Source organism: Microcaecilia unicolor, chromosome 3, assembly GCF_901765095.1.
Source record: "Microcaecilia unicolor chromosome 3, aMicUni1.1, whole genome shotgun sequence".
In the NCBI taxonomy this organism is placed as follows: domain Eukaryota; kingdom Metazoa; phylum Chordata; class Amphibia; order Gymnophiona; family Siphonopidae; genus Microcaecilia; species Microcaecilia unicolor.
Window position 1 is genome coordinate 122,875,503 of NC_044033.1, and position 14,091 is coordinate 122,889,593.

The 14,091-nt window shown below is 42.5% G+C and overlaps 1 protein-coding gene across 1 annotated transcript in view; it reads right to left on the reverse strand.

Moving 5' to 3' along the window:
* TASP1 (taspase 1) overlaps positions 1-14,091 on the reverse strand; it is a 317,359-nt gene that overhangs the window by 67,960 nt on the left and 235,308 nt on the right. The window contains 1 exon segment of the mRNA XM_030196341.1: positions 2,668-2,778. Coding sequence (XP_030052201.1) covers positions 2,668-2,778 — 111 coding nt within the window.

A 14,091-nucleotide genomic window follows, 5' to 3' on the forward strand; every position in this document is an offset into this window, starting at 1 on the left:
CGTCTCAAAAACAGGTATAATCGAAAGCTGAATTTGGACGGCCCCAACTGCTTTCCGTCACAGGGACGGGTGAAATTCTCAGGGGCGTGGCCGAACGGTAGTGAAGGTGGGACAGGGGCGTTCCGGGGCGTGGTTAACAGATGGACCTCTGCGCCTGATAATGGAAAGAAGCAAGACGTCCCCGAAGAGCATTTAGTCCACACAAAGTTGGTCCTGTTTTTTTCACGACCAAGCTTCCAAAAAGTGCCCAAACTGACCAGATGACCACCGGAGGGAATCGGGGATGATCTCCCCTGTCTCCCCCAGTGGTCACTAACCCCCTCCCACCCTAAAAAACAAACTGTTTAAATATTTTTTCCAGCCTCTATGTCAGCCTCAAATACCATACCTAGCTCCATGACAGCAGTATGCAGGTCCCCCGAGCAATTTTAGTTTAGTTGGTGCTGCGCGGGACCCATACAGAGAGCAAAAATCGGAAGAAAAAAAAACATGCAAGTGCAGTCAGGGACGTCCAAAAAAAAACATGCAAGTGCTGCAGTCAGGGACGTCCAAATTAAAACAATAGTAATAGGGGGATTTGAACCAGCCACCTTCTGATTACAACACTTGTACTCTAACCACTGCACCACTTATTTAGTTACTTAGACATCCCTTCCCTTTTCATTAAGTCCCTCCAAGTTTCTGTCAGCCAATCACAGCTCATTTACCTGACATCAGTGTCAACTAAACAAGCTGTGATTGGCTGACAGAAACTTAGAGGGACTTAATGGAAAGGGAAGGCGGTCTAGGCAGCTGAATAAGTGGTGCAGTGGTTAGAGCACAGGTCTTGTAATCAGAAGGTGGCTGGTTCAAATCCTACTATTACTATTGTTTTAATTTGGACGTCCCTGACTGCACTTGCATGTTTTTTTTTTGGACGTCCCTGACTGCACTTGCATGTTTTTTTTTCTTCCGATTTTTGCTCTCTGCATGGGTCCCACGCAGCACCAACTAAACTAAAATTGCTCCGGGGACCTGCATACTGCTGTCATGGAGCTAGGTATGATATTTGAGGCTGGCATAGAGGCACCTCAGGGGGACCAGTGCACTATGAATGCTGGCCCCTCCCACGACCAAATGGCTTGGATTAGGTCCGTTTTTGAGATGGCCGGCAGCAATTTCGATTATCGCTGAAAACCGCGGACGGCCATCTCTAGGTCCAGCGATCTCACCATTTGTGTAGTCTATCTCTAGAGTCGACACAAATGATGGGATTTCAGCGGGCCAAACCGTATAATCGAAACCGAAGATGGACGGCCATCTCGTTTCGATTTTACGGTTCGCTCCGCCTCTTCGCGGAGCCGTCTCCGGAGATGGACGTTTTTACACATAGGCGTTCGCGTTCGATTATGCCCCTCCAAGACAGTCTCAACAGTGGGGGCATCTGTGAAAAACAGGGAGTCTGAAACGGAAAGGGCATTCATCACCTTCTACACGCAGGAAAAACAAGCCCTAGCCAAATAGGAACTGCAAAAAGATGCTTGCAGCGATAAGGCTGCCACCTCAAAGGAAAGCTTCAGGGCAGATTCCAGCTTCCTATCTTGGACATCTTTAAGATCTATCCCACCCTCAATTGGACGGGTATTAATAGCTGCCACCTAGGCATCTACCTTGGGCAAGCACAGCTTATCTAACCCCTCCTTGGCCAGTAGATACAAGCGTGCCATAGCCCTAGCTACCCTAAAGCTACCATCTGGAGTGTCCCACTGAACTGAAATGAGCTCCTGCATGGCTTCATGGACCTAGGAGGGCGCTTTCTACTACCCATCATCAGATTAGATACTGAAGGCGTCTACAAGTTTGGAGACAAGATATTTAACACTTCCAATGCCTTAGTAATGAATGAAGGCAACTCCTCCCTATGAAACATATGGCTAGCTATAGGGTCATCCAATTCAGATAAAGGTATCTCCCCCTCCTCAGGCAAAGCGGAGGGCACAGACTGCCAAAAGCTCCCCTTCAGAGCCTGCAGGAGAAGGAGAACCAGGATCCAAGTCCAAAAGGAAATCAACCTTCCTCCTCCTTGGGGTTTTGTTTTGTTTTTTGCTTAACCTGGGAGGAAAGAGAAGATGTGGCAGGAGGGGGAGAGGGACCTGGCACCACCAGGTGTGCCCCAGGAAGGCACCAGTTATAGCCTAATACAAACCTAGGTTCGACTGAACTAAAATAGGAACAGGACCCGGTCACGGTAGCAGAACACCATAAGCCTCTGGGAAACCATCCACCGCCTGAAGGAGATATTGATATACTAACTGAACAGAAGCCTCACTGTCCTGTAAGACAGAGTTCAGTTGTGCTCTCTATATCCACCTGCTGGTATATGGACATAACCCATCAGTTTCTGGAACAAGTGTTTATGCCAGTAGGATTTAGAACAGTAGAGCCCTGGATTATTTGTACTTGAATTTAAATCACTAATCGGTCGAATATGAATAATGTATTTTAGGCACTAATCAGGGCCGAATCGAATACAAATATTCTATAGCCTTAACTAAAAATGTATAACTCAAACTGGTGTGACCCTTCTATTTCATTCACATGATTTTTTGTCCAAAAGATCAATCACATACATGTATTTAAAGACACACCATAGCAATAGAAATAAATGAAAAAGCATGGCAGTTTTACCTAGGAGAGCTTGCTTATCTTGCTCCAAGTCAGGTTTTGTGGAACATCGGCAAGATCGAAGAACTATCACCCCTCCGAGCACACCATCTTCACTGGCTAGAAAAGGAGAACCTGGGGAAAATTTCATTGATTTAAAATAGATTATTTTTTTAATTTAAGAAAAGAAAAAGCAGCAAGTAAAGAAATAGTGTATACAAATTATAGTAACCTTTCACTTTTATAATGATTTATTCAGGCAACTCCACTGTCTAACAAAGATAATACAGTATAGTACAATACTTCTCAGGTACTAGCTATTAATGCAAAACAAATTATCAATAGCTTTTCTATTCCTTTAGTTCTGGTCAGCATTCAGTTATTATCCTGTACATATTACCCTGCAACAAATAAATAAGTGAAATCTAGAAGGCTAAGGAGCTCATTTTTTAAAAAGAACAACATTTAAAAAGTATCGTAAAGCAGCATTTCGATGAAAAATCTTCTCAAAATGTCCAAATCGGTATTTTCGAAACCTGTTGCATATGTCTATCTATGCAATTCATCTGCAGTGTGTCCAGCTCACAAGGGGGTGTGTCGAGGGTGTGTAAAAGTGGAATTAGTGCAGGCTTAGGGTGTTTGTATGTTTTACAACCATAATGGAACAAAATGAAAAAAAATCCAGGGTGACTTCTTTGGTCTAGATTTGTTGTTAGAATGAATAAGGCACAAAAAGAAACCCTAAATGACCAGATGACAATGGAGGGAATCAGGGATGACCCCCCCCCCCTTACTCCCCCAGTGGTCACTGACCCCCTCCCACTCCCTAAAATGACAGCCTCAGATGTTATAGACAGGCCTATTACAGTAACATATAGGTCCCTGGAGTAGTCTAATGGTCGGTGCAGTGCACTGTAGACAGGTGGACACAGGCCTACCCGTTACACTTGTGGTGAAAACTGTGAGTTCAGCAGACACAATAAGGGAGCAATGGTGAGATGTCTACCTGGGAGCATTTATATGAAGTCCACAGCAGGGTGCCCCATTGCTCTCCTGGGATGTCAGAGGGACCTCTCCTACATCCCAATGGCTTGATTTTCTACGTTTTTCTCACGTGTACTTTTTTTTCTTTTCGAAAATCAAAAAGATAAATGCACAGAGCACAAAACAAATTGTTACAAATGGTATTTTTGAAAAAAAAAAATAGACATTTTGCGGTTTCAAAAATCTCTTCCATTTAAAATTATATCACCACTTAATGGAATCTTTCCTGGAAGCGAGCAGGTTCTGGGAGACATCCTCAAACAATAGAAGGGATATAAGCTCTAAGCTCTCAATATACAAGCTGTGAGGGCTAGGGATTGGAGGTTGGCATGTAGAAGAAACCTCTTGTTCTGGGTCATGAAGGCTGGGAAGCAGTCCAGTTTCAATGGATCTAGACTCCAGAAGCAGAGGGAACCATCTGTCTCAGCCAGTAGGACATGAGAAGGATCAAGGCCCCTCAGTCCTGCTTGAGTTTCAGTAAAGTTTTCCCCATGAAAAGTATGGGAGGACACACATACAGAAGGCCCTTTCCACAATCGTGGAGAAAGGTATCCACCGCTAGTCTGCAGTGTGATCCCAGTCTGGAATAGTTGAGATGAGTGGCACAGAGATACACCAAGAGGATGCTCCAAGCTCGGAAGATCTGGGAAATGTTCATATTGCATTACCCTGCTCAGTCTTATGCCTGACTGTTGTCTTTCCCTGACAGGTAAGTGGCCTTGACCATAGGAGCCAAGTTTTCAGAATTATTGGGGGTGCTAAGACCAATGAAAATAACCCCTCCCTGGACACATACAAGGAATTTTCTCAATATTGAGGGTGCTCAAGCACCCACAGCACCCACAGAGTCGGCTCCAATGGCCTTGACTGAAGGCCCACTGCCACATCCCAACTGCTTCCGAACACAAGAGGTACAATCCCATGTCTTTCTGCATGTTGAAATAGTACATTGTCCGTTTGAATGAGAGCAAATTGGTGCATTAGCTGATCTCTGAAAGTCTAAAGCGTTCCAAATAGCCCAGAGCTCCAGGTTGATGTAAAGCCTACAAAAGCTCCCCAGCACAGGTTGGATGCATCTGTTCTCAGTGTCTGGTGAGGAGGAATTTGGAATGGGAATCCCAGGCTCAAATTGGGCAGAATGGTCCACCAAGGAGTGACTCCGTGCACTCCGGAGTAGCAAATGATGTCCGCTAGGTTCTCAGCTACCTGAAACCACTCAGAAGCTAGGGTCCACTGGGTCTGCCTCAAATGGAGGTGTGACATGTATGGTACAGGCCATGTGGCCCAGCAATCTCAACATCTGCTGAGACCTGCTGGCTCTCTTGAACCTGATGAGCAATGTCAATCACATCACTGACTCTAAAGGCCAGAAGGAAGGCTCGGGTCTGAACCGTGTCTAGCAAGGCTCCATTAAACTCCAACTGCTGAACTAGAAGTAGATGGGACTTTTGGTAGTTTATAATGAATCCTAGTAACTCGAACACCTGAATGGTTGTCCACAATGATTCTTCAGCACCCTCCTGCAATGTACTCCTCACCAGTCCATTGTCCAGGTAGGGAAACACATGAACGCCAAGTCTGCATAGTGATACCGACTACTAGAAGGCAATGTGTGAAGACTCAGACTGGCTGCAAGGCCAAAAGGCAGGACACGGTACTGGTGTTACCCTACTTGAAATCTGAGATACATCCTATGACTGGGATGTATCTGTATGTGAGTCTAAGTATCCCTTAAGTCCAGAGAGCATAGGAAATCATTTTCCTGAATCATGGGAAGAAGATTGCACAAGGAAACCATCCTGAACTTTTCTTTGCCCTGATATTTGTTCAGGGCCTTTAGGTCTGGGAAAGGACGAAATCCCCCATTTTCTTGGGCACGAGGAAGCACTTGGAATAGAATACCTTCCCTGGTGGTAAGGGCTCAACTGCACGGGCCTGTATAAGAGAAGAGAGTTCCTCTGCAAGCACATCCTGGTGGTGACAGCTAAACCTTTGGTGCTCTCGGTGGGCAATTTGGAGGGAGTTTCTCACCAATGCAGGGTGTAACCCCCCCCCCCCCCAGACTATTTAAAGAATATACTGGTCTGAGATTATCAGGGGATACCTTGTATGGAAAAAGTTCAGCCTTCTACTGATCGGTAATCCGTCAGGTGTGGTAACTTTTATGGTGACTATGCTCTCTTGGAGTCAGTCAAAAGCTCATTCCCTGCTTTGACTGTGGAGCTGGCTGGGGCTTCTGGGTCCACTGTTGCCAAGCAGGAATTCTAGGACTGCTGGGTAAGGTGGACAGATTGGGTGAATCTATGCATTTGAGAGTAGTAGGTCCTCCTCTGACCACTACCTGAAAACCTCTAAGAGGAGGTTGCAAGAGGAGTGGGCAGAGACAGGGGCTTGAGGATATCAGAATGCTTCTTGATATGGTCAGAGATCTCTTTCACCTTGTCCTCAAAAAGATTGTCACCTTGGCAGGGGCCATCTACTAATTTATCCTGAACCAATCCTTCTAGGTTTGAAAAAAATGCAGCCAGGCAAGTCTGCACATGTCACTATGTAAGGTGAAAACTCTGGATGTCATATCAAAAGCATCTTCAGTTGTTCAGGTCATATGCTATTGACACTTCTTCAGCTTGGCTACAAATTCTTCCACACTGCGCACCAAGCTCTTCAAGTGGAAGCTCAGCTCATGCAGAACTGTATGTGGGAAATAAGCATAGAGCCCTGGAAAACCTTCCTCCCAAAAGGCTCTAGAGTCCGATCATCCTTCCCCAGGATCGCTGAGGCATGGGTCCTGGAGCTTATGGCCATTTTGAGGGTAGACATGACCACCATAGAATGGTGAGGAAGCTGCTACTTCTCAAATCCCGGAGGCTTCAGAACTCTGTACGTAAAATCCACCTTCTTAGGACTCAGCCATTTCCCTTAAAAAGATGACAAAGGAGAGGTCATCTGGGGAAAATGTTCACCTTTCCAGTGGTGGAGAGGGGTCTGATGGCAGATCAAGAGATTCCTCTTCTGAGAGGTCCTCTGGTTCTATATCAGACGACCAAGAGTGGTCTGTATCAGACTCAGCAAAGTACTCTTCACAAAAAGGCTGAGTCTGTTCCTACCTCAGACCACTGGACTCATGACCAGACTCTAGGCAGGAGCACCAATGGATGGGCCCTCTCCTGCACACTCAGTGGGGACTATCTCCTCTGATGGGCTGGAAAGGACCAGCAGCTCAGTTAGCACCAGCTCCTTTGCCCAACGGGACACTGGTGTTGATGAAGGCCAACGAGCAAGACTTAGACCCACAAAAAGACACTAAAGAATCTCTTGTGAAGGCCTCAGAACTCTCTTGGGATCTTCTCTGCATTTGAGTTTACAGTTAGAGGCCTTTTGGTGGGGTCCAAGGTATATCAAGCATCAGTTGTGAGGGTCAGTCTTGCCACACCAAGAACACTTCTTAAAACCACTGGGAAACGTTTTGTGACATAGGTGTAAAAATAGCTAAAGATAAATCAAACAGTTAAATGATTTCTCTTTCTTTCTTAAAAGACAACCTCCCAATCAGACAGCTCAGGCTAAGTGGGTCACCAAGCTGTGGAAAAAGAAAGGCAATAAACAGGATAAAAAACCTAAGGGTTAAAAAAAATTTTTTTTTTACAAAGGGGTGCTAGCAGTTTTAGTGTGTGCTAATGATTAGAGCGCACTAAATGCTAGAGACACCCACAGAAATATATGGGCATCTCTAAAGTTTAGCGTGTACTTATTTTTAGCATGTGCTAAAAACGCCAGTGCACCTTTGTAAAAGGACCCCTAAAAGTACTAAAGGGGACAAATATAAAAGAAAGGAAGGGAATGGCTCCCATGCTACTCATATGAAAAAGCCACAAAGACAAGGAAGGCTAAAAAAGGAAAAAAATAGCCCTGCTGAGAAAAGAACTGAAAATCAACCTCTCAGCTCCATGGAAGATGTCTGCTAGTCCCATGCACTGAGAGGGGCGGGAAAGCATGCGCGCACATGTGGTCAGGGCTACCAAAGACTTCTAGAAGTTTTAGAAAACTAGGCCGTGTCTGTACCAGGGCTCCATCAGTGATGTCACCCAATCTGTGGTAAATGATGTCCTGTTTGTCCTCAGAGAAAATAATATGCCAAAAATATTTTCTGAAAAGAAAGACAATCAATCCCACGGAGTCAGCAGGAAAAAACAAGTGGGAATGACCAAGCAATGAACTAGAAAACACAGTTCAAGTCTTTATTGTATCCACAATTAATTGTACAGTCTTGAAATTACATTTGTAGATAACAGATTTACTGCTATTTTTTTTAATTTGTAGCATTTGTATCCCACATTTTCCCACCTATTTGCAGGCTCAATGTGGCTTACATTATGCCGTGATGGCGATCACCATTCCGGGTACAGAATTTCAGATAGTAATACATTTGGGTGTATATATTCATGGTACGGGAAAGTAAATTTTAGTAATGCATACAAATGATTTTGCATTAAAGTGCATTCATACATGGTACAGAGTAATGCATTATGACATTGCATAGAGGTTTCTAAGTGATAAAGTGAGTTGTAGCATAAGTTAGGTCATCGACTATAGAGATGTCGTTATCAACTTAGGAAAAAGGTTGATAGTGCATATTGTGTAGCTTTCTATTCAGCAGTTATCTCCTGATATTCGATCCATACATTATTTGGCAATGTGGGCTGTGCTCCCATTATATTATCACTGGTAATCATATACATTCGTTTTTTTGCGCAGACTGCTGACGAAGGGAGGAACCGAAACACAAAAATATTTTTTGACCATCAACTACTGAAAAAAATATCTTTTTTTCAATTTTAAGTTCATAGCTGATCTCAAATAATGATTTTGTTTACTTTAGGCACAGGCAGCTCCTTGTGACTCTGGGCAAGTCACTTAACCCTCCATTGCCCCAGGTTCAAAGAAGTATATGTAAGCCGCATTGAGCCTGCCATGAGTGGGAAAGCACGGGGTACAAATGTAACAAAAAATGTTTTTTCTAATTAGGTAACAGAGAAATAGTTTTTATTTCTATTTAAAATCCTGAATATTTTAAATTATAGTCTTGACTTCACTTTTCCTCTACATTGTACTGAATGGAAAAGAAAATAATCTTCTGTTAGAAATATATTAATCATTAAGATTGATGAAATGATCATTTACTCTTCTATAATGAAACAGAATTTTGATCTTTCTGAACAAATGCTACCTTGGTCAATGCAATGCTATCATATTCTATTTATACATAAAACTTCAAGCAAAATGAACTAAAGATTGAAAAAAAGAAATGACCTTTCATGTCTCAAAATATTAGGGAGCCTTTTACTAAAGATTAGTGCATTTTATTCCTATGAGCCCTGCTGAAGATTACATGTGCTAATCTTAAATACAAGGCCCTGTTAGTTGTTTTAATCTAACATACAAAAAGAAAAAAAATGATCCCAGGTCTTTGATACATTCGGAATCTAGGCTATCTTGAATGGAACAGACTAATTCTGTGTAAATAATTTAATAAGTGCTGACTTTATTTTTAAATTAGGAGTTTTGTTACTCAAAGTATTAACAGTGTATCTGCAGCTGCCATTTTACTATTTTATCCCAATTTCATATATATCAACTGATCAGTATGACTGATAAGCATCCTGAATTTATAAACCATCTTACAGGACAGGTTTTGTAGGTAGTGATCACTTAATGTTAGGTATAAGTGATCTGCTGAGTGAAAAAGTAGTGTTACAAATAACAGAGATAAAGGCTCTAAAAGTTTGGAGGGATAAATTTGGACGACATTCAGTTTTGAAAGTTTTGTGTACTATAGAGGCAGTAGAATGAGATTAATTTTCACAACTTCGATGTTTTTCATGTTCTACAGTCTAAAAACTGCTAGTCCCTAAAATGTGAATTCTGAGGCCACTTTTTAAAAAAAAAAAAATTGATAAACATTTTAAAGGCATAATTAGTCCATACCTGAGGCTGAAATTTGGTGGGATTATGCAGTTGATATCCCTCTATCTTGTAGTATAAATAAGTTATATATCCCACTTTTGGTACCTTTTTGCGCAATAGGCCACATATATAGTTTAAAAAAAAATCTAACATATGTTTTAAGACCTTTCCTACCCCTTTGACTTTGCCAACCATGACCTTCTCCTCCTCCTATACGTTTGGGACAGATCTTGGCACTGGTGGCCAAATTTCATCTTGCTTTTCTTCATTTTCTCAAAATCACTCCTTCTATGTATCCCAGGATTTCTCTCTGTTGGCCTCCTATGCTTTAGTGCTTGACATTCTGCAGGGCTCCATATTGGTCCTGCTACTTTTTAACCTGTTCTTAAGCCCCTTAGCTACACGTCCAAGATCACAGAATATGCAGATAGTTCTATGCAGAGTACATCCAGCTGCTTACAAATACCAATCCAACTGCCCATAACCTTGAGGTGCTTACCACCTGCCTTGATGCCATGGCTCACTGGCCTACAGAAATACTTATCACAGTGGCAATCTTAGTTCGTTCTTCACTGCGGGATTAACTATGATAATACTGCACTTCTTTCCCACCAACTCACTTCTTTATCATCACACTTCCACCACCAGTCATTTAATACATATCATTACTCTTTCTTCGTGGTCTCAGTTGTGCACATTGCCAGTCTTTAATAATGGCAATGCATCCTGCACACAATTCTTCATAGGCTCACAATTTACGTGATTTATTAATATATTTACTTTCTTATAAAACTTTATTTCTTATTTCAATATATTTTCAAGTACTCATCTTAGTTAGATGTATCGGACCCAGGGGCTGATGTTATGCCCGATATGCACGTTTCGCCCTATTACAGGGCTGTTTCAAGGACTGACCCCTACATAAGACAAAAAGAATATACTTTAGAACCACAACCTCCCTTTCACAGTACTTCAATAGAAATACATACAATTAAATTCTTCTATTGACCCTCCGTCTTACCTTTCGCCAGTTAAGCACCAGCTCAACTTTAGATTACCGGGTTCTTCTCTGATTGGGCAGAACAAGAGGGACGGAGGGGGAGTCAGTAAATAAATTACTCAATTTCAAAGAACAGCGATATATATTTATGTTGCAATCAGTTACACCCTCCGGTTTAAATGGCGAATTAGAGTGGGCGTCCCTTATGTAAGAAAACTTTGTTCTGTCCAATTAGAGATTAAAAATTTTGCTCTGCCCAGAAAAATTTTGTTCTGTCCAATCAGAGACCAAAACGTAGGTAGGTGACAAAAAGGAGGGGCCAAAAAGGAGGATATGAGATGCCGCTGCCATCTTTGTAGGGGAAGAACCCGGTAATCTAAAGCTGAGCCGGCGCTTAAACAGCGAAAGGTAAGACAGAGGGTCAATAGAAGAATTTAATTGTATGTATTTCTATTGACGTACCATGAAAGGGAGGTTGTGGTTCTAAAGTATATTCTTTTTATCTTATTTAGGGGTCAGTCCTTGAAACAGCCCTGTAATAGGGCGAAACGTGCATGTCGGGCGTAACATCAGCCCCTGGGTCCGATACATCTAACTAAGATGAGTACTTGAAAATATATTGAAATAAGAAACAAAGTTTTATAAGAAAGTAAATATATTAATAAATCATGTGAATTGTGTGCAGGATGCATTGCCATTATTAAAGACTGGCGATGTGCACAACTGAGGCCACGAAGATACTGTATTAAATGACTGGTGGTGGAAGTGTGATGATAAAGAAGTGAGTTGGTGGGAAAGAAGTGCAGTATTATCACTGGCCTACAGGTCATTATCTAAAATTAAATCCTGATAAAGCCACTGCTATGTGGATCACAAGCAGGTTTTTTGTTCCTTTGCCAGTCCCTCTCACCAACTCCATTAACATCTGCAGAAGAGGTCTCAAATTTCAGCAGTCATAGGTCATCTTTCTACACCCTCAGGTGCCCCAGTTCCATTTTTTGGATTCTTGTGCACACTGCTTGTTATTCTGGTTATCTCTAGCCTGGACTACCATAATGGAATTAATAAGTTCAGAACTGAAATGTCTTCAAACTACTCAGAATATCTCAGTCAAGTTACTCTGTAATACATGCAAGTTTGATCAGGTAACGCCCCTGCCTGTCAAGTATCACTGGCTTCTAGTAGCTTATACAACAAGATTTAAAATCCTAACCTTGGTATACAAGGCCTTTTATCCTGGTATTTCACATTATTTATCCTATCTTCTTATCCTGTTAGGTCTTTGATCTCAACATGGCAACCTCTTGTCGATTCCCCCTGTCTCTCATGCTTGTCTGGATTCAACAGATGTTCTGCTTTTTTCTTTGCTACTGCTTCACTCTGAAATGCCTTACCAACTTATCTTTGCCTCAAGATCTCCTACAAGAAATTCAAGACAGATCTCAAAACTTTCTTCATCGAGACAGCTTTTGAAAGTTTGGGCTGAGGGATGCGGTGGCTGGCTGCATGATACATGGTGGCTTTTAACCACATGCATATGTCTTGTCTCATCCTGCCCTAGGTTTGCAATTTTATTCTGCCTTAATACCATGTTATTCTATATTGTTATTCATCCATTCCTTCTGTTTATTGTCATGTCTCTGTTAGGGTCCATGCAGTTATCTGATAACATTTAATGCTACTATACCTTTATTTTATACTGTTTACTGTATTAGCTTTTTCTTTTGTGAACTGCTTGTTCTCAGTATGAAAGGGTGGTGTATTAAGTAACTGAATAAACAAAGATGTGACAAAACTATTTCACTATATTCTTGCCAGTAAATACACATCAGAAGTAAAGCTTTTTTCAGATGTCACATTAACATGCACCTCTGCCAACAACATAACATTCTACTTGCCCAATCAGTACAAGTTCTTTTAATTTTTATTCAAGATGAAATAAAAGGTGAGCTGAACAGCACCCAAAACACATTTAAAAGCTTTTGGAAGAAGTAGAAAAATAATGAAATAAACAATCTGGTTCATCCACAAAAGCTAATAGTTTAGGATAATGGGAGAGGTTTCCTTCATTTGATCCTGGGATATAATATCCTGTATGTGTGGGAATGATGAGGTAATCATGATTTAAGGAACTCTGCTTAACTGCACATTATGGAGACCATTCAGGGTTCAGTAAAACAAAACAACGAACTTGATTTCCTGCATCTTGTATCCCAATCTGTGTCGGTGGAAAAAAAAAAAAAGCTGAGCTAAGCAGGTCCAAAGATTTCTGAATTTGGCTGGCAAATACCAGAGCACAGAACTGTAAACCTAAGGACTAAGATTCAATTTTCCTGTCTATTACCTCCATCTGTTTAACATTCTGCTGAAAGCTCATTAGGGGAGGACCAATGCTACGTAGTTAAATTTCAATATTCTTCTTCTTCCTTCATCCTTTATTGTTGTTTGCAATTGGCCTACAAAATCATGTAGAGGGGCATAATCGAACGTCGCTGGTGAAATAGATCGCCGGCAGCGCAACAGCTGGCCGGAACCGTATTATCAAAAAAATGGCCGGCCATCTTTTTTTTCGATAATACGGTTTAGCCCGGCCAAATGCCAGAGTTCACTGGGTTTGAGATCGCTGGTTTTGTTTTTCAGTGATAATGGAAAAAAATGCCGGGCATCTCAAACCCGGCGAAACCCAAGGCATTTGGTCGTGGGAGGAGTCAGCATTTTTAGTGCACTGGTCCCCCTCACATGCCAGGGCACCCTAGGGGGCATTTCTAAAAATGTTTAAAAAATACAAAAAAAGCTCCCAGGTGCATAGCTCCCTCACCTTGGGTGCTGAGCCCCCCAAATCCTCCCCAAACCCACTCCCCACACCTCTACTCCATTACCATAGCCCTTATGGCCACTTACATGTGGGTACAGTGGGTTTTGGGGGGTTTGGAGGGCTCAACACTTAGTACCACAAATGTAACAGGTGGGGGGGGGGGGGGGGGGATGGACCTGGGTCTGCCTGCCTGAAGTGCACTGCACCCATTAAAAACTGCTCCAGGGAGGCTGGTGACGTCACCGCACCAAGATGGCTGCCTGAGTGAAGAGCTCCGGCGGTCCCACCATTAAAAGCAAGAAATACAGCGTCTAACTCACGACTAAAGCATAGCGCAGGGGTTGGAGCAGCGGCGGAACGACGCGGGAACAAGTTGAATATGACCGCTTGAGCGTCCAAACAATCCTTAGCGGGATTTGCTTATACAGGCCCAAATACGGTGCTATCGCAGACCGCCCCGAAGGGGAACAGAATGGCAGAGGAGCGAACATTCAAGAAGTCGACGCAGAAGGCGATGCAAAGCTCGCAGTCGCTCTTCACGCCTGATGAAGCGATAGTGGAAGAGACAGAGCCACTGGTTGAGATCCGTGAATGGCTGAAAGAAATTACAGGAGAGCTCAAAGCA